The 20,121-nt window shown below is 53.0% G+C and overlaps 1 protein-coding gene across 1 annotated transcript in view; it reads left to right on the top strand.

The window, feature by feature from the left end:
• WDR62 (WD repeat domain 62) overlaps positions 1-20,121 on the top strand; it is a 43,022-nt gene that overhangs the window by 22,152 nt on the left and 749 nt on the right. Inside the window, exons 11-30 of the mRNA XM_059381611.1 lie at positions 1,593-1,771; positions 2,878-2,969; positions 4,582-4,707; positions 7,329-7,396; positions 7,478-7,599; positions 8,454-8,529; positions 9,132-9,243; positions 9,339-9,402; positions 10,061-10,189; positions 11,157-11,290; positions 13,639-13,691; positions 15,478-15,696; positions 16,698-16,825; positions 17,115-17,218; positions 17,573-17,683; positions 17,980-18,114; positions 18,389-18,500; positions 18,615-18,756; positions 18,838-18,898; positions 19,068-19,721. Coding sequence (XP_059237594.1) covers positions 1,593-1,771; positions 2,878-2,969; positions 4,582-4,707; positions 7,329-7,396; positions 7,478-7,599; positions 8,454-8,529; positions 9,132-9,243; positions 9,339-9,402; positions 10,061-10,189; positions 11,157-11,290; positions 13,639-13,691; positions 15,478-15,696; positions 16,698-16,825; positions 17,115-17,218; positions 17,573-17,683; positions 17,980-18,114; positions 18,389-18,500; positions 18,615-18,756; positions 18,838-18,898; positions 19,068-19,721 — 2,821 coding nt within the window. The remainder of the gene's footprint in view (positions 1-1,592; positions 1,772-2,877; positions 2,970-4,581; positions 4,708-7,328; positions 7,397-7,477; positions 7,600-8,453; positions 8,530-9,131; positions 9,244-9,338; positions 9,403-10,060; positions 10,190-11,156; positions 11,291-13,638; positions 13,692-15,477; positions 15,697-16,697; positions 16,826-17,114; positions 17,219-17,572; positions 17,684-17,979; positions 18,115-18,388; positions 18,501-18,614; positions 18,757-18,837; positions 18,899-19,067; positions 19,722-20,121) is intronic.

The raw sequence follows: 20,121 nt of genomic DNA, 5'->3' as shown, positions 1-20,121 counted from the left end.
GGGAGGGTAGGGAAAAAACACTTTGCCAAAGAAATGGTTGCTATTGCTAAGCCAGTGAGGGAGCTTCTCCGAAGAGTTAAGACGTGAATCATGCATTCATTTCATCTGCAGATGCTTAGTAAGATCCCTGCTAGGTGCTGTGCTGACTGCTGGAGACACACCAATGCCCAAGAGAGACCCTCCTCCTGCTCTTGCGGCTCCCACACTCCAGCAGGGAGCGGCAGACAGTGAAACAATAACCGTATAAATTAAGATAAAATCATTTTAAAGATTTTATTTATTTATTTGGTGGAGAGAGAGAGAGAGAAAAAGAACAGGCAGGGGTGGGGCAGAGGGAGAAACTGACTCTCTGCTGAGCAGAGAGCCCGACACAGGGCTCCATCCTGGGACCCTGGGTCCCCGGGATCATGACCTGAGCTGAAGGCAGACACTTAACTGACTGAACCACCCAGGTGCCCCATAAATAATCTTTTTTTTTTTTTTTAAAGATTTATGTATTTATTTGAGAGAGAGAGCGCGTGGGGAGAGGGGATGAGTGTGGAGCCCAGTGCAGGGACAGACTCAAAACCCTAAGATCATGACCTGAGCTGAAATCAAGAATTGGACTCTTAACCAACTGAGCCACGCTGGCACCTCTATGATAGAGTCATAAGCATGATAAGCACCATGAAAGAAAATTGCGAAGTGCTGGTAGGATATATAACAGTGTCATCTGATTTTATCTGTGGTGTCAGGGACAGCTTCCTAGAGGAAGAGAAAACAGAGCTGAGGTATGGAAGGCTGGGATGAGTAAGGGGAGAGTGTCCTATGCCAAGGGAATAGCCTGTGCAAAGGCCCTAGGTAGGAAGGAGTTCGGTGAGTTGGAAAACCTGAGCAGTCAGTGTGGTTGGAACAAAAAAGGCCCTTAATGCAGGGTGTGTATAGCAGGTGCCCCTTTACCCCCCATACCTCCCCAACCCAGTGGGGAGGCTTAAGTTGAGGAATGGCAGCTGTGACCACCTGGGTGCTGAAGCCAATGAAGAAGGAGGGGAGGGTCGTGTGCTCCATCTTAAAGGGGCAGCCACCGCCATCTTCTCTTCCACACCTGTGATATACATGTTATATTTGGCTGCATACAACAGAAAACCCAAAATAAGAGGTGAAAGTTTGGTTTTTTGACCCATAAAAATAGTCTGGCAATAACCAGTCCAAGCTGTCTTGGCAGCTGCAGGAGGTCCTTAGAGACCCAAGAGCCTTCAGCTCTCCACTCTGCCCCTTTGGAGTAGCCCTTGGTATTAAGGGCTGAGCTTAATACCGATATGGTATTATGGCTACTGGAGCTCCGATATGGCTACTGGAGCTCCAGGTAACAGGACAAATGAAAAGGGAGCTGAAGGGTTCTTGCTTGTTTTACATTTCATTGACCAGAATTTATTTACAGAGCCTCATCTAGCTGCAGGGGCAGTTGGGAAACAGTTACTCTGAGTCGGGAAGGTTAAATGTGGAGTTCTGTTACTGATGAAGAATGGGAGGTTGGCCACTGGCCACCTCTGAATCACAGAGGTGCTTCAGACCTTCCGAGAGTACTGACCTCAGCCCTCTCCTTCCCACAGACCCTGCTGAAGGTAGTTTATGTAGAGAATGACATCCAGCACCTGCAGGACATGTCCCACTTCCCCGACCGGGGGAGTGAGATCGGGACACCTGTGGACGTGAAGGCTGGCGTGCGAGTCATGCAGGTCAGTCCTGATGGCCAGCACTTGGCTTCAGGCGACCGAAGTGGAAATCTGAGGCAAGTGAGCCCCGGGGGGTGACTGGTGTACACTTCCCAGCTCAGCCTTTGGTCCTGAGGGTGAAGGGAAGGAGCCATGACCTCAGCACCTCTGCTTTCCCATTGGGAATGAGAGACTGTGAATGGCAGTCTGGAAACCAGCCATCCCTGAGACCCAAAGCTGAGAGGTATCTTCCAGAAGGCTGAAATATGGTAGCTCCCAGCACCTTAGCAGCTGGGCTTGCGAATGGTGCCTGTGTGGTAGACAGGCAAGCTTGCATTCTAGGCTAGGGTGACACTTTTACCAGCCATGTGACACCAATGCTGAACAGTCAGAGAGGATGCCAGCTGGAGCATGGGGGCCCCTGGTGGCACCAGGAGGGGGCCGGGAGGATGGGACATTTGAGGGCTCAGGCTGTTTACCCACACCACGGACTTTTTTAAAAGATGTTCCCAGACCAGTAGGTGCTGACAGAATGTGAGTACTCTCATGGGGACCAGGCTTAAGTTGAGGAATGGCAGCTGTGACCACCTGGGTGCTGAAGCCAATGAAGAAGGAGGGGAGGGTCGTGTGCTCCATCTTAAAGGGGCAGCCACCACGCAGGAAAGGCCAGTGGTTAAGCTAAGATTACACAGGAGGAGTGGAGGACCTGGGATGACTGTGTCTTATATCATCCTAGATGATATAGATGATCATCGTAGATATAGGTATCATCCTAGATGGCCTGTTGGTTGGTTGATTTCATTTGGAGAGAGCGTTTCAGGAAAGAGAGAGTCTTTAAGAAAGGAAGATTGGAATCAAGTATTCCTTACCCATAGGTCCTATCCTTGAGAGTGACCTCTGACCCCTGGCCCCATCCCCACCCAGAGGATTGTCCTAGACCTGGCGCATGGACCCATAAGGGCGGGGTGCCCACTTAGGTGCCCCAGGCTTGGCACTGCCACCTTTAAGGTAGCAGGTTTCTAGATGAGAGGAATGGTTGGGCGTCTCTAGATTAGTTGGCCAGGGCAGGGAGTTCGCCATGTTGCGGGGCTGGAGCTCTGACCTTTCTGAGCAGTGGCAGAGCACCTGGAGCCGAGGGGTGGGGACTCCAGGCAGGGTACAGTGAACATTGTGTGTCTCCCAGGATCCACGAGCTGCACTTCATGGATGAACTGGTCAAGGTGGAGGCCCATGATGCCGAGGTGCTGTGCCTGGAGTACTCCAAGCCCGAGACCGGTAAACCTCTGCGGGGTGGCAGGGGGATGGTGGGGGAGCAGGCCCCCCCCCCCCCCCCGGGGGGGGGCGGGGGGGGGGGGGGGGGGCGGGCCCCCCCCCCCCCGGCAGGGTCACAGAGATGGCTAGTTGATGTCTGGTGGGGCTGGGGGTGAGAGTAAGCACCCCTGCCGCTGGACCTACGACCAGAGTGGCTGGGACTCCAGGATGCGAGACTCTAGCAGGCAGAACTGGGCTGGAGCTGCTTGCCCTGGTTCCCAGTATCCTGAACAGCACTCCAGGAGTATGGCTAGATCAGCAGTTATAGATCACATTATATATCAAATAATATCAAACATATTATTTTGAAAAAGTTGGATGCCTACAGGAAAATTGCAAGAGAATTAGAATAAATACCCATGTTGTCTTCACCCAGATTCCTCAGGTTATTTTTCTTCTAAATTCTGTCTGACTCGTATGATTGTATGCATGCCTTAATCTGCTTCCCCATCTCCATTTCTTTCTCCATGTTTGTGCACGTGTGTGTGCATACTCTCACATTAGTGAAATACTAGCATATACATTCCTTTTGCTGACTTGTTAGTAAGTTGAAGGCTTGACCTTTCACTCTTTAGTGGGTCTGTGAAGACATCCATTTACATGACCACATGCACCTATCACATGTGGGCATTTCACTCTATCCTCTATTGTCCTCTCTTTTGTGGTCCTTATTCCCATTTTGCCAGCTGTCCCAGTATTATCCTGGATAGCACCTTTGTATCTCCCATCTGGGTTCACACTTGAGTTTTCATAGCTCTTTTATCACCTTTTTTTGGGAACATTTCCACAGCCTTAATTTGTCTTTATGACTTTCTGCGGACATAGACCAGTCATTTTGTAGAATTTCCTTCCATTTGAGTTTGTTTTCCTCATGATTTTTCATTCTGCTGATACATTTTTGACAGGAACAGAACTTAGGTGGAGTCATGTCCTGATCAGTTAGGAATCTTTCCCACGCTCGCTCTTCCTTCTTCGTCTCTCTGCACCCTCTGTCCCACCAGTTTCTCTTGAGGTCTCTCTTCACTCAGTATGTCCTTCCTGAGCTCCCCTCTGCCTCAGGTCATGTGTTCACCCTCAGATGCGCCAGTCGACCAGGGTAAGCGCTGTCTGAGGGGGCACTCTGGCAGAAGGAAGTATGGCAGCAGGCTGTCAGTAGGACCCGGTCAAGACCCCTGTAGCCAGAGTGCAGAGAGGGAGGGAACAGTATTCTGGGGAGACTGGGAAGTTGGCAGGGCTTCACATGGCATGCCCAAGAGTTGGATTTGGCAGGAAGTAGTGCTGGGCTCTGCGATGACGTCTGCTGTGGGCACGGGTGACAGAGCATCCGTGGGTACCTCAAGGCTCATCCCCCTGAACTGGTGGCAGGGGGTGTGATATGCCAGGGTTTGGGGGGTTCTGAGGAAACACTACAGAGAGCTGAGGGCATGGCCCCTTTCTGGGTTTGGGGCAAGTTGGCTGCAGGTATAGAACCAGAGCCCCCTTCTTCAGGGCCAGGAAAGCCAGTCACGCTGCTGTCTGGGAGGCCAGAGCATCAAGCGGCTGCCTGGGAACCCAGGGATACCCTGTCCACTCACAGGGCTGACCTTGCTGGCCTCAGCCAGTCGGGACCGACTGATCCACGTGCTGAACGTGGAGAAGAACTACAACCTGGAGCAGACCCTGGACGACCACTCCTCCTCCATCACAGCCATCAAGTTTGCTGGTGAGCCCCTTCCTCCCTGCTTCCTCCGCCTTGTTTGGTGCACTCCTTTGGCTCTTATCAAGACTCTGTCAGCTGTGCCTTTCTGCAGTTGGGGGCATCTGGGTTATCACTGTGCCACTGGAAGGAGACTTTCCCTCTGTCAGTTTTGGCAAAAATTGGGTGCTGACTTCCCTTGTGCTGGCTTGAGGCACCTGTGCTTTTCAGAACAGTTTCCAGTGCCAGGGCTTTGGGGTGTTTTCTTGGGGCAGGTGTGATTCATGTGCCCCCCCAGCCTACACCTGCCTCTAGGAGGACTGGAATTAGGTGAATGTTGTTGCCCCAAAGGAAATCAGGATGCCAATCCTGCGAGAGGGCAACATGGACAGTGGTGACCTTGGCAGGAAAATAGGTGACCATGAAAATTACTGGAAGCTAATTCTGTGCTGGCGAGGATCCTTGCACTGCAGTTAGCCCCTTCCTTACCCCGCTCACAGCTGGAGTCACTCAGCCAAGAGGTGCAGGCTTAGATCTTGGTAAGGCTGTCCTGCGAAGCCCACACTCAATTAGGAGATCAAAGGGATTTCTTCTAGACTCGAAAGGTTCAGCATAGAGGTCCTTAGCTCTAATGGATTCCAAGGGGAGAGAAGGCCCGTCCTGTAGGGTTTAACTGATCAGAACCCAAGAGCATATTCAAAACTATATTCCAGAAGGATCTGCCCATGGAGAGAATATATCCATGTACTTACTCTAAGTTCTTGACTCTGAAGAATTTTTTTTACATGTAATCTTATGGCTGAGAAGGTATTAATGACCCTTGGTCTTCCCCACTTCCTGCCCTACTTCTCTGTAGCTAAAACAAGTTAACAATGGACAAAAGTTAACAGTGTTTGATGTGTCTTGTTGAAGATAGCCAAAACTTCTCAGACATCTTTAAAAGCCTATTCATTCCGTGGGATAGAGTTAGTTAAAATAAATCAGTAAGCCTAGGGGCGCCTGGGTGGCTCAGTGGGTTAAGCCTCTGCCTTCGGCTCAGGTCATGATCTCAGCGTCCTGGGATCGAGCCCCGCATCAGGCTCTCTGCTCAGTGGGGAGCCTGCTTCCCTCTCTCTTTGCCTGCGTCTCTGCCTATTTGTGATCTCTCTGTCAAATAAATGGATAAAATCTTAAAAAAAAAAAAAATCGGTAAGCCTAACTGTTTGTCCACCAGTGACCTCAGCTTTCATGAGTGGATCTAAGAGCGGTGATGACAGTCCAAGGGGTGGCCCAGGAATTGGTCCTTAAGGCCACCTTCTGCAGGGTGTGGGTTTTCATCAGAGCCCCCAGCTAGTCTGACAAGACGTAAGTCCTAGACCCAGCTCCTGAATGCCCTGTTCCAGCTGGGCTTTTCTCAAAACATGGATAATTTTCGTATAAACTGGTCTCCAGCCAGTTGAAACCTAATAGCAGCTGCCTTGCTAAAGAAGGATTCAGTCTTTAACAGTTTTATCTGAAACATATCCAAACAAATGAATACAATATGTGTATTTACAGAATAATACAATGAACTTCCCGTCAAGGTTCATAATCAGTGAGTATGCACTAGAACAGACACACGTATTGTTTATAACCAGTGACTGTTCTGATCGCTGTGTTCTAACACTGCTAAGTGCTAGGGCACCCCACCCCACAGAAACAGAACATTACCGGTAACTTGCAGGCCTCTCTGGGGCCCTCCCAGGTCACACTTGCTCGCCCACACAGGACTCACTCCCTTCTGGGGGCCCGTGATTCCTACCAGAGGGACAGCTTGCGTGTCAAGCCTGCACCCACTCAGAAATCCTGCCGTGAAACAGCAGGTTTGCCGTGCCAGAGTGTTATAATTTATCTCAGTGTTTTACATCTGTTCTGTCCTCACATCCTCACCACGACTCTGAGGTATTTGTGCTGTTAGTATTCTAATCTATAAAGAAAGAAGAAAGGCAAGAATATGTAGAGTGCTTACTAGGAGGCAGCCATGCTTCCACAGGCTTCACAAAACTCCATGGGGTGGGAGCTGTCATAGGCCCATTGTACAGACAGAAAACTAAGGCATGGAAGGAAAGCCAGGGCTCAGAGCACAGTGTTTAGCCAGAAAATGCCTGAGTCTAATCTTGGCCCTGTCCTGACTCCGTGTGCCCTGGGGCAGGACTGTGTGACTCTCAGCCCCAGGTTCACACCTGTACAGTGGAATGGCTGGTGAGCAGTCAGGAGGGGAGACCTGTGTGGCATGGGCCCTGACCTGAGGTGCTCAGGATGGTCTGCACCTCCCAGTGGTCTGCCTGTCTCCACTTGCCCCCTGCTTTGATCCCACCTCCCCTCGGTTGCCCAAATCACCTTTCCAAATCCCAGATCTGACATGGTACCTCTTCTGTGTCCCTGGCCTGTTTCCCTATTTGCCCTTGCTCTGCCGAGGTCTGCCGAGCCACTGCTCTATCTGTCCCACCTCATACAGCTCACATCTTAGAATACCACCTGCACCCAGTGCCCACTCACCACCTCCAGGAATCCCTCCCTGACCCACAGCAGAGTTCCCTAGCAGTGAGCTCCTTAGCTAGGATCCCTGCTCCAAGTCAGGCTCGGCAGTGGCCCAGTCTTGCCTAATGCACCCCCTCCTCCTCCTCCAGGCAATAGAGACATCCAGATGATCAGCTGTGGGGCTGACAAGAGCATCTACTTTCGCAGTGCCCAGCAGGTAGAGTGGGTTGGCCTCCTTGGGAGCTGGGATGGGCAGCTTGTCGGGGGCATCCTCTGAAGGCCCCACCTGCCCTGCCAGACCTCAGACGGACTACACTTTGTCCGCACCCACCACGTGGCAGAGAAGACCACCTTGTATGACATGGACATTGACATCACCCAAAAGTATGTGGCTGTGGCCTGCCAGGACCGCAATGTGAGGTAAGGAGCTGCCCTGGGCTCTGAGTCGGACTGGACTGGTTTCTGAGTAGAGCCTGTAGGAGACCTAGTTGGGTCTGTTTTCCTCCCCCTGCTCGTCTGGTCCCTCAGGAACTAGGCTTAGTGGAGGGACCCAGCGGGTGTTTCTTAGGAGCTGCGCTCACCCAGGCCTAGCCTCCAGGTCAGCAAAGGGGTTCCTTTTGGGTCTCCAGAGTTCTGTGTGGGCTGACTCAGAGGTACTGATGTGGCTCACCAGTTCATTCACTCCCCTACATTCCCTGAGCACCCAAGCTGGGACGGACGGTGCAGGAGACGCGGCAGCGAGCAGGGCAGCCGCGGGCCCTACCTTCACGGAACTCCCAGTCCAAGTGAGGCAAGATGGACACCTCGCTAGACGGTGACAGCAGGGAGCGGTCAGGGCTGAGAGAGCCCAGGGGACTTGGGGGATCCAGACACCTGATCCTACCTGGGGATCAAGCAGGGCTTGATGGAAGAAGCATCTGAATTGAGACTGGGAAGGATGTGGAGGAATGAGCCGGGGAGTGGAGAGCTTGTGCCAAGAGGTTCTCCATCTCTTGCATCTGCTCATTCAAATTGAGGGCCAGGCACCCTGCTTGCTCTGTAGCGGGGAAGATAGACATTAGCTCAACGGACACTGACTCTGTGGGTACCCCAGTACATAACCTCCATGACCTCAGCCTCAGATGGCATCTCATTCTCCAGGGATCAGATGGGGGCTGTGAGGGGGCAAGGGGCTTCCAGGGGCAAGGAAGATGGTTGGTAAGGCTGGAACCAGAACGCAAGAGGGGGCAGGTGGGCAGGGCCACATTGGCCACGTTGTGCCCCCACCTCCCCAGAGTCTACAATACCGTGAATGGGAAGCAGAAGAAGTGCTACAAGGGCTCACAGGGTGATGAAGGGTCCCTGCTCAAGGTGAGTAGCAGGGGCCCCGGGTGGAAAGCGTGCACATCCCCCATCCGCCTGCTGCCCTGACTGTGGCCTCCTGGGCACCTGACCAAAGGATCACAAGCTGGCCAGCACCCACTCCAGCCTGGCTGACCAAGGTTGCTTGGGAGCTTGGGGAGGGGTATCCCCGACTAGTTTACCTTTATTTACTGAGCCCTTTCCCAAACCGGGACATTTAAGTGGTTTCTGTTTTGAGTGGCCACGGTGTGGTGAGAACAACCCAAGAGGCCTGGGGGAACTTCTCAGAGCCTCTGAAGGAGGAGAGTTATGAGTTCAGGCTTCAAGGTCAGACTCTCGCAGCTCTGTCTCAGGCTATGACCTTGGGCAAGTATCGTCCTCTGAAGCCTGTAAAATGCAGATAGAAAGAACCTCCATCACAGGATTCTTCTCTGGGAGAAATCAGTCTGCACATGTACAGTGCTTGACCCAGGGCCTGGTTGGTCGTTTTTTTACCTGTAAAATGGAAGCAGGAGTTCCATCCTCACCAGGGAGGCTATGAGGTTTGACCTGGCCTCCCCATAGGGAAGAAGCAGCCAGCCCCGCTGTCACAGGGGTCCTCTTCTTCCCAGGTCCACGTGGACCCCTCAGGCACCTTCCTGGCCACCAGCTGCTCCGACAAAAGCATCTCAGTGATTGACTTTTACTCGGGCGAGTGCGTTGCCAAGATGTTTGGTCACTCAGGTGGGTGTGCCTCCCTACGTGGGACACCTCCTCGTGCGCCCCCACACAGCCTTCTGACTCAGAAGGGCAGCACGGCTTCTCTGCTCTGCTTTCAGAAATCGTTACCGGCATGAAGTTCACCTACGACTGTCGTCATTTGATCACAGTATCCGGAGACAGGTGGGGAAGCTCTGGAGGCCGCCCCTGGCTGGCCTCCCCCTGGGAGTGGGCAAGACCGTTACTGTGGGGTGTGCAGGGGCTCAGACAGCAGGAAGACCATGCTCCTGGACTGCCCTGCCCATGCAGAGAACTCTGCTGAGGGCTCCACCTTACAGCTCTCTCCTTTGACTGTGTGAACCTTGGTTTCACACCCAGCCCGGAGATCACACATCTGCCACTTATGTGGCATCTAGAGCAGGTTATTTCCCATCTCTAAGCCTCAGTTTGCTCATCTGTAAAAGATGATCCCAGTGTCCTGGACAATTATGCAGTGAGAATCAAATGAGGTGGCATATAAAGTCCTTAGCATGTGGTTGGTGCCCAAAGAAGTCTCTCTTGTCGCCCCCTTTGGTTTATTACAGTCCTTCCCCAGCCCCTTTCCTTGAGCTTTGAGGACTTCAGAACAGGTCCTGGTTTGCTGGGAGGCTTTGAACCCCGCCCAGGGTGTAGACCCCACGTGGCCTGGAACCCCTGTCCCCACCCCAAGCGGAAGGCAGGTGTTTTCTGGGAGGGGTCAGGGAATGGGGTCTCGGCTGTAGTAACCCAGGTGGCTCCAGGGTCTGACAGCTTCCATGTCTCCTGTTGCTCTCCCTTCCGCATCTCTCTCTGGCCTCTGCAGCTGCGTGTTCATCTGGCACCTGGGCCCAGAGATCACAAACTGCATGAAGCAGCACTTGCTGGAGATCGACCACCGGGAGCAGCAGCAGCAACAGCACATGAAGGATGGGAAGTGGAGCGGCCAGCCCAGGTCCTGGCAGTGACCTAGCCCTCTGCCATTTGTCTGTCTGCCAGAGAAGTATCTTCCTGCCCTGGGCCCCCTGAGGAGTGACACCAAAGGCAGCCATGGCCAGGATGGCCCTAGGTCCTGCTTGTGTGCAGCCGTAGCCTCGATGAAAAGCAAAATGGAGAGCCTATGAGCACTGTGATGGGAGAAGGAGCTCCAGGGAACTCAAAGCTGGGGAGGCCCCCGACGCAGTGTGCAGTGAGAAGGGAAGGCTCTGGCAGAGGGTCCGTACTCTTCAACATTTTTATGCTGCAAGACCAGTTTTATTTGGCGTGGAATCGTATTCTAATTTTTGATTAGGGATTTTAGTTTGGAGGTCTCACTCGAGTGGGAGATTTCGGGGCTTATCCTCTCTCTTGCCTCTGGAGCTGTCCTTGCCTTTCTCTGCCTTGAGGCTTTGCCATTGCCTCCCCTCAGGGACCAGACCTGAACATGAGCCTCCCGTCCTCATAGTACTGGAGGTCTTGCCAATCTAGGTACCAAGGGCATGGGGAGCTCCTCTTGGCTCCTGGTTTTGAGGCTTCCACATTGCCCCAGGTGCCCCCCAGTGCCCACCTGTGTCAGGCATGTTTTAGGGTCCTGTACTCCAAAAGAGATAAAACCTACCCGCCCCATACACACTTCCCAGAATGAAGTACACAGCTTAGTACTAAAGCCTCCACTGTCTACTTTGCTTTCTGTCCTCTGGCTGTTGCCCTTAGAGATTTTGTCTTATATTTTAAGCACAGTCTTTGTAATATCTAATTTATTATGGTGATATTTCCAGCAGAGCAGGTGCTGGGATCCCAGCACCATCCTGACCAGAAGTCAGTAATATATGCATATGGAAGCTAGGCTAGCACAGGGCCCAACCCTAGACATCTCACTGTCCCTCCAAACCACCACAACATTTATGTATTTCTCTCCTTGCCGTTCTCATTCTTGGCCTCAGGCAGGAGACCTATACATCTGCGCCCAGTGAGATTTGCTCCTTAAGCCCGGGAGAGCAGACAGAGGATGAGCTGGAGGAAGAGTGTGAACCAGAAGAGTTGCTGAAGACACCATCCAAAGAGAGCTTGGACCCAGGTTGGGGAAGGGGTCCATCCAAAGGGGCCCTATTTGAACTCTTGGTATAGGGATCGTTGCTGGGTTTCACCCACCACTTGGAAATGAAGCTCAATAATCGTATCAGTCAGGACTCCCTCAGTGTAATAGCAGCCAGACTCTCACTGGCTTCAGCTGGAAAGAGAATTTATTGGATCATATACCTGAAAATCGCCTTATTGGTTTCAGGCAATAGCTGGACCCCTGTCGTCAGGTGATGTTAAAGGAATTTATTTTTCTCCACCTTTTGGCACTGCTTTTCTCCACCTTGGCCTTGCTCTCAGGCAGACTCTCCCTTTCCTGGTGGCAGAGTCCCCCCAACAGCTCTAGGTGATAAAACTCTAGAGAAGAGAGCATCTCTTTCCCTGTAGCTCAAGCAAAAGCCTGGGGTCGTGACCCACATTTCTAGTGTGAGTCATGGTGGCCATTTCTGAGCCTGTAGCTGTGATTGGCCAGGCCTGAGTCATGTGGTCATCCCTGAAGGGCACTGGAGCCATGTGACCAAAGAGGGTGGGTAGGGGTGCAGGGGATGTTCCCGGGGAAAAACAAGTTGCTGTTAACCAGAAGACAACACATTCTGTTTGTTCAGGCAGAAGGGAGAACAGTAGCTCAATGACTTTATAGCAAATAAAATTTCTGAATTTCTGCCCTTCTGCATGTTGCCTTGGCTTAGGCCCTCATGGCTGCAAGATGGCTGCTGGTTGCATAGGACAGTCCCTCTTCCAACCTCCTTTGGAGAGGATACTTGCCCAGAAGCTCCCTGAAGGCTTCTCTCAGGTTCCATTAGCCATGGTTGCTCCCGCTAAGAGAGGCTGGGGGCTTTCAGTGTGGGGCAAGGTCCTCTGCCAACAGGGGTGACTAAACAGTAGGCAACAGTAATGTAAGAATTCAGCCTTGGAAAAAAGTCAGAGTAAGCAAATTTTCTTTGTTGCCACCCTCACACTGAATCCCATGTTCTCTGCAGGGTGGCCACTTCTGTCAGTTTCTTATGAGTCCTTATAGGCCTTTTCCCGAACATTAATATGCATATGTACACAGCCATTAGAACATGTCATACTTATGTACATAAATTGTATTCTACTATAGACATCATTCAGTAGCTTTTTCCTCTCAGAAGTATCTTTTCAGGGTGCCTAGGTTGCTCAGTCAGTCTGACTCTTGGTTTCAGCTCAGGTCGTGATCTCAGGGTTGTGAGATCAAGCCCTGCGTCAGGCTCTATGCTCAGTGTGGAGTCTGCCTGTGATTCCTTCCCTCTTCTTTCCCCTCCCCTTCTGCTCCTCGTGCTTACGCGCTCTCTCTCTCTCTCAAATAAATAAGTAAATATTTTTTGAAAAGAGAAGAAATATCAATCTCTCTCAAATGAATAAACTCTTTAAAAAAGAAAACAGGTGGGGTGCCTGGGTGGCTCAGTGGGTTAAGCCACTGCCTTCGGCTCAGGTCATGATCTCAGGGTCCTGGGATCGAATCCCACATCGGGCTCTCTGCTCAGCAGGGAGCCTGCTTCCCTTCCTCTCTCTCTGCCTGCCTCTCTGCTTACTTGTGATCTCTCTCTGTCAAATGAATAAATAAAAAATCTTTAAAAAAAAAAAAAAGAAAACAGGAAGAAATATTCACCTATTGATGGATACAAAAGAGAGGACTCCCTTTTTTTTTTTTAAGGATTTTATTTATTTAGAGAGAGGATGAGTGTGAGTGGTGGCAGGGGCAGAGGGAGAGGGAGAGAGTCTCAAGCAGACGCCACGCTGAGCGGGGAATCCAGTGCAGGACTGGATCTCAGCACCCTGAGATCATGACTGGAGCCTGAGCCAAAATCGAGTCAGATGCTCAACCAACTGAGCCACCTAGGTGCCCCACAGGCCTCCCTCTTTTAACCAGCAGCATAGTGGGATATTTTAAGGTATTTGCCTCTGGAAGGACATTTAGGGTTTTCTAACTGTGCACCTTTGTGATAAGGCCGTGCTGACCATTCCTAGGCCTCTCCAGGCACATGTGAGAGTTTCTCCAGACGGAGGTGAGGGCTGGCATGTAGTACACTTTTTATTTCAGAAGAGACCCCCAGGGTCCCCACATCATGTTACTGCCCCACCTAGCAGTCAGCTTAAACCCTCCGCTCTCCCACACTTTTGCCAACACTTGATAATATAAAGCATTTTAATTTTGGTCTGTTGTGTAAATTTGCGTTTTCCTGACAATTAGTAAGGTTGAGCATCTTTTGGTCTTTCTGTCTGTTCCTTGTATTGTCTCTTTGGAGAATTGCCGATTTATGTACATTGCCCATTTTTCTGTTGGGTTGTTTATTCTCTCTTCATGGATTCCTTGTGTCTCTCCAGATCCTCGGTGTCTGCTGACCAACGGCAAACTGCCCCTCTGGGCAAAGCGGCTGGTGAGTCTGCCCGGAGACCGGGGCACCTATGGCTGGCAAAGTAGGGGTGCTCTCCTTCATCCTCTTCTTTCTTCTGGAAGCCTGTTTCCTTCCCTGCATCTCTCCTTCCCCTGGAGAACCCCATCATCCTTCCAGTCTCCGCTTAGACCGTCCTTCATTCGTGTAACACACAGAGCGAACAGCTCCCCCCGGGCAAGCCTTGTTCTGAGCATTCCTTATGGCAGGGAGTGAGGCAGACTTTCACAGGCTCATTTTCTAGTGTGGAACATGGACAGTATCCACATCAGTGAGTTGTATAGTATTTTGGGAGCTGATAAGTGCTGTGGAGGGAAAAAATTGAGAAGGAAAATAATAAGCATTGGGGAAAGGGGACAACAATTTTAGGATAAACAGAAAAAGCCTCACTGGGAAGGTGATACTTGAACAGAGTTGAAGCAAGGGAGAAGTGCAGTTCCCGGGAAAGAATGTTCCTGCAAAAGAGCAGTATCAAGACAGAGACCGTGAGGCAGGACTGTGCCTATTAGCATGTTCAAAAAGGTACAGGGAGGCCCAGCTGCCTGGGTTGAGGGTGAATGAGGGGCAGGGTTGGGGAGAGAGGGGACGGGGGACAGATGGTGTGGTACCGTGTGGGCTATGGTGTGTTCCCTAAACACTCCTCATTGTCCACCCCACTTATTTTTGCCCCTGGCACCGAGTGAGATGGAGGCAAGGGAGGGCTCTGAGCTGAGGAAGGTCATGGTGTAGCACCAAGTGTGAACATGAGGGGCAAGCGGGGGCCCTGGGAGGAGACTGTTGGGATCATGCAGGCAAGAGAGGTAGGAGACTGCATAGATTTTGAAGGTGGAACCAAATGATTGCATGTGAGAGAAAGAAGATGATGTTAGAATCGAATGATTGATTGTTACTTAGCGGAGTAACCAGTGGGTTCGAAGCTGGCTCAGAATTCTACCCCCGAGGTTGGACGATTTATTTCAGTAACAGCGTCAGTCCTCAGATCAGACCCTGTCAGCTCCTCAGGGAAATCCTCCCTGCCGTCCCCTCCCCTGCAGACCAGGTCTCTCAAGACCCTAAACTTCCCCTTATCTGTGATTGCTACAGGTGGGATTCCCTTCAACAAATATGCACAGCACCTTACTCTGTAGGCTCTCTTCTAAGTATTTTATATGTATTATCTCACTTAATCCCCAGGAGCTTCTCATATCCCTATTTCACACATGGAGAAGCTGAGGCCCAGAGAAGTTAAGTAACTTGTCCAGAGTCACACAGCTAGGAATTCAAAGACATGGACAGCTCCAGAGCTGAGATCTTAAGCACACACCCTCCACTGTCTCTCAAGCCATAGTCTTACGTGGAGGCAACACTGGGCAGGACCAGGGTTGGAGAAGTGGCCATATCTTGGATGTGTTTGGATGGCAGAGGTGAGGGAATTTGCTGAAGAAATGCAGTGTGGAGTCTGAGGGACAGTATAAGAATGAAGGACAACCTCAAGGTGTTGGGGCCTGAGCAACAGGTGAGAATAAGGCTTTAGGAGGAGCCGATCTGTGGGGATCAGGAGTTACTTTCAACATGTTCACTTTCAAATATCACTAAGGATCTGTATAGTATAGAGTAGTTGCACATGCGTGTCTGGAATTTAACAGATTCGGGCTGGAGACATTTCTCTGGAGGCTGTTGCTGAGTGGTGTTTAAAGCCAAGAGACTGGATGGAGTCCATGCAGAGTCCCTGGCTCCCTTCAGAGTTGGTGAGCTCTTGGCTAGCTGCCTGACCATCCCCTGTCACCCTCAGCTAGGGGACGATGACGTGGCAGATGGCTCATCCTTCCATGCCAAGCGCAGCTACCAGCCACACGGCCGCTGGGCAGAGCGGGCTGACCAGGAGCCCCTCAAGACCATCCTGGATGCCCGGGACCTGGATTGCTACTTCACCCCCATGAAGCCTGAGAGCCTGGAGAACTCGATTCTGGATACAGTGGAGCCCCAGAGCCTGGCGGCCATACTGAGTGAGGTACGGGCCGCCCCAGCCCAGCCCACAGTCCCCGCACTGTAACTGCCCACCCAGGACTTGGGGCCTTGGCAGTCTCATTTTGGAAATCGAGCTGAGTGTCTCACTCTAGAGGTGCGAGATAATTACATGACATGGTGGAGGGAAGGAGAGTGAGGCCCCTGCCTCTGGTGCAAGTGAGACTTCCCAGGAAGCTGGGAGCTGGGTTCCAGGTGGCTGGCTGAGGGGACAGGGAGGGACATTTGAGCAAGTAGAGCCCGGGTCCTAACCCTTCTCTGCTGTGTGAGACTTGCCAGAAGACTTGCTTCCCTAGGCTTCTGCTTTCAGAAAAGAAATGGTCATTAAAAAAAAAAAAAAAAAAAAAAACCCGGAGGGGGGTGAATTTCTAAAAAATGGGCATAAAAAGAAAGCCCTCAGAGGGCTTTGACAGGAATCCAGCGCCAAGAATAGGGCCTGGGCCCTCAGAAGTGCCGAGGCAACTTCAGCTCTTGTTCTGTTATTGTCCAAACAAAATTATTTTTTATTCTACTGTATAAACTATCCTTTTTATTGTGAAATACACACATACACTTGTGTGTACCAATCATAGGTATACAGCTTGACGATTCCCTCTCTATACATCTAAGTATCCCCCACCCAGGCCAAAACATCAAGTATTTTCTATCTCCTGGAAGACCCCCTTGTGCCCCTCCTAATCAGTACTCCCACCTGAGGTAACCAGCCTTCTGGCCTCTTGCCAAGGATTCATTTGTCTATTCTTGAACGTCATACGGATCGACTCTTGGAGGGTCGGAGCCTCACCCGTAAGGAGCTGGCCGATGGTCATGACGGAGGAGTGCAGAATGAGCTCGGGATGAGCATGTCACTTGGCCGAGGCCCTGGCTCACCGTGAGGGCCCAGCCTGTCTTTCCTGTTACCGTGGGTGTCGGCAGCACAACTGGCAGCTTGCAGGGGGCCCTGGCTGCCAGGCTGCCTCCAATGGCTGTGCCCCCTTCACCCCACAGTCGGAGAGTCCCCAGGAGGTTGGCTGTGGGCATCCCTCCTTCCTGCCCCTACAGAGGGAGTCCTCCAAGGACAGCGAGCTCATCATTTACTCCCTGGAGGCGGAGGTGACGGTCACAGGGGCAGACAGGTGGGTGTCCTATGCACCAGGGGAAGCCTTAAGGCGTTGGAAGAACTGCCGTGGGCCTGCAGAAGTGGGGTGGAGCAGTAAAGCTGGGTGGCACAGGAGCCTGGCCCTGCAGCCTCAGTTTCTCTGGTTCCAGGGGGAGGTGCAGGGAGCTCTTGCAGGAGGGAGGCGAGGCGAGGCAGTGCTCAACAGGACCAGGGCACACATGTCTAAGGCCTCGGCGAGGTACATGCCAGCTGCTTACTACCTAGCATGTTCTCATTCCCTCGCCCCACCCTCCCTGGCACTGCAGTGAGTACAGCACAAAGGACATCGAGGGGGAGCCCAGAGACCAGCAAGGTGACTCCTACCTCAGAGTCTCCTCCATCGGCCCGAAGGATCAGGGCCCACCTGAGGGTGAGTGGCAGCAGGCAGAGACCCCGCAGTAGTCTGTTTGTCCAGCCAAAGCCCCTTTCTGGGTATTAATAGTGATCCTGACTCAGTCTCCCTAAAACTCAGAGTCTATCACGGAGGCAGACATGGTCCCTGCTGTGACCTGAGGGTTCTCGAGCCCAGCTGCTCTACCGGCAGGAGCCCAGCTCTGCCACTTCCTCGAAGTGTAAACTTGCTGGTCCATAAAAATGGAGAGTGGGTATCATTACTCCCATTCTCCAGATTGGAAAACTGAAGCCCCGGGACCCTGAGCCACCTATCTGACTCCCCCAGTGAGGGTCTGGCTTTCGGCTCCTGACTCGCGCTCTGCCCCTCCAGACTCGGGAGAATCTGAGGCCGACTTGGAGTGCAGCTTCACCACCATCCAGTCCCCCCCTCCACGGCCAGCCCCGGATCCTCGTTTTGACATGATGATGCCCCCCACGCCAGGTGAGCAGGGCCCAGATGTGAGAAGATGGTGCATGGGACTCACTAGGGGATGGTCGTGCTAGATAATCACTTTCCCCACATCAGCCCCGCACTTAGTGCCCACTAAGCCTCCGTTTCCTTGCCCAGAAGGTGGAGCCATTAGCTTTTCCTCGGTCTAGTGGTAACAGGGTGTGTGATGGGCGAGTCCAGTTTTCTCCATTGTTAAGTGTCTGGCGTCTTTGTCTGGGCGTCTGCTGTGACTCACGGTGTTGACAATTCTCTCCTCACCCCCTTCGCCTCCCTTCGCCTCTCCCCAGGATGCCCAGGTACCACAGAAGAGTTATCCCAGCCCGAGGTGCCAGGCATACCCAACGGCTCCCTGCCCCAGACCCCTGAGCAGGAGAAGTTCCTGCGCCACCACTTCGAGACGCTCACCGACGCTCACCCCGAGGGTAGGGCCCTGCCAGGGCAGGCCAGCCAGTGCTGGGCACGGCGTGGGTGTCTCGGGTAGGGCTTCCTTGCAGGGCTGGCAAAGGTGGTAGGAAGGCTTTACATTTTCTTGTAAGGACTGAGCCGTGCAGGCTCCTCTCCCTGCTGTGTTTGCTCCCCGGGCGCGTGTGTGGTTTGTTGACGGTGTTTCTGGGGATCCACCTGCTGGTGGCTGCCTTCCTGGGCCCAGAGCTGGGTGACTGGAGGGATTCTGAGGGCTCCCTGGTCATCTTCTAGAACTCTTTCATGGATCCCTGAGAGACTTGGAGGCCTCAGAGACCGAGGACTTCTTCAATCCCCGGCTGAGCATCTCTGCCCAGTTCCTTTCACGCCTCCAGAAGACATCCAGGTGAGAGCGGGTGAACCCTCACTCCACCCCCATCTCTCTCTATCCCCCAGGGTGGGGCTGCATCCCCTCAGGGACCCTCAGGACAGCAATGACTGCCTGGTTTCCTTCCCACAGGTTCACCCACAGCTTCCCTCCCCAGCTGCCCCTGCACCTGGTAAAGTCTCCAGAGGTCAAGTTCACGGAGCTGGGGGGCAGCCAGTCCAGAGCAGAGCCTCTGAGAGCAGGCACTGGCTACACCTCCCCAGGAAGGACCAACGTGAGTACTGGGACCACCTCCCTCAGGACTTGGGGCTGGGAGCCCGGAGGCTTTGTCCTCACCTCATGGCTGTGCATGCAGGTCCTTGCTGGGAAAAAGGCTGAGGAGCCCCTTGAGACCTTGGAGGCCTGGTGTCCACTGAGTGAGTACCCGCCCCCCACAGGCAGACAAATGGCCCTGGATGCCCATCAGAACCATGGGGCAGCAGGGATGGGCAGTGTCCCCTCAGACCCCGAAGCAACCTGGGGAGGGCCCCCATCTATCGGCTCTGTGCCTGGGCTGTGAGAGTGAACTGACCACTTCCTTTACAGCCCCCTGCCTCCCAGGCCGGGCACCCTGTGCCCCCTCCTCCTCAGCACTGCCCACTGACGGGAAGCCTTCGACGCCCACAGCACTTCCCACTCCAGGCCTGGCTCAAGGTGTCCACAGCCCCTCCACCCACCCCTACATGGAGACCACAGCCAGCTCCCGTGCCAAGATGTCACGCAGCATCTCCCTCGAGGACAGTGAGGGCCCTGTCCTGGCTGAGCTGGCCAGGCCCCTCCACCGGCCCTCCTCCATGGGGGACCTGGTGTCCTTGGGTCAGGAGCTCCAGGCCATCCCCACCATGGCAGCACCCAGTTCTAACAGCGAGAGCCGAGAACCTGCCTTGTCGTCCTGGGGCAACCACGAGGCCCGGGCCAGCCTGAGGCTGACCCTGTCAAGCATCTGTGACAAGCTCTTGCTGCCCTCTCCCCCACTGGAATCTGCGGCCACCCAGCCCAGTGTCACCGTCACAACAGCCACCTTCCCAGTCCCCAGCCCCGTGGACGCAAGCTCCCTGAAGATCCACAATTCCACCTTCCTCCCAAGGCTCCTGGTCCCTGGGCCCCTCAACACCCCTGCCCACCCCAATAGCACCCCACTTCCAGAGGCCAGGCCTGGAGTCCCTGGCAGTGTCAACTCCTTCCTGGAGCCCACCTCTTGTAAGTACCACTCTTGGGGCAAGGGACTGTCCCCCAAGCCTTCCCATGTACAGCTGGCTTAGCTCCAAAGGTGGCCCCTTGATCCGGTCACAGGGGTTGCTCCATTCATTTATTTGTTTGTTGGTTCATTTAGATATTTAGTGAGCACTTATGTGTTGGGCTTTGTTCTAGACCCTGGGCACATGGGGCATGGTCGTCAACAAGACTACGAAGAGTGGACACTGTCAGTGGGGAGATGGCCAGACTAAATGGAAAGCAAAGTGTTAAGAGTATCCCAAAGGTGTATGTGCTAAGGACAGAAATAAGAGAAAGGGTTTAGGGAGTGGGGGGGGGGGGGGGGCAGTGGTTACAGTTTTAAGCAGGATAATGAGAAAAGGCTTCAAGGAGTAGGGGGCATTTT

This window comes from Mustela nigripes, chromosome 17 (assembly GCF_022355385.1).
Source record: "Mustela nigripes isolate SB6536 chromosome 17, MUSNIG.SB6536, whole genome shotgun sequence".
NCBI lineage: Eukaryota > Metazoa > Chordata > Mammalia > Carnivora > Mustelidae > Mustela > Mustela nigripes.
This window is presented reverse-complemented; position numbering and strand designations above follow the sequence as displayed.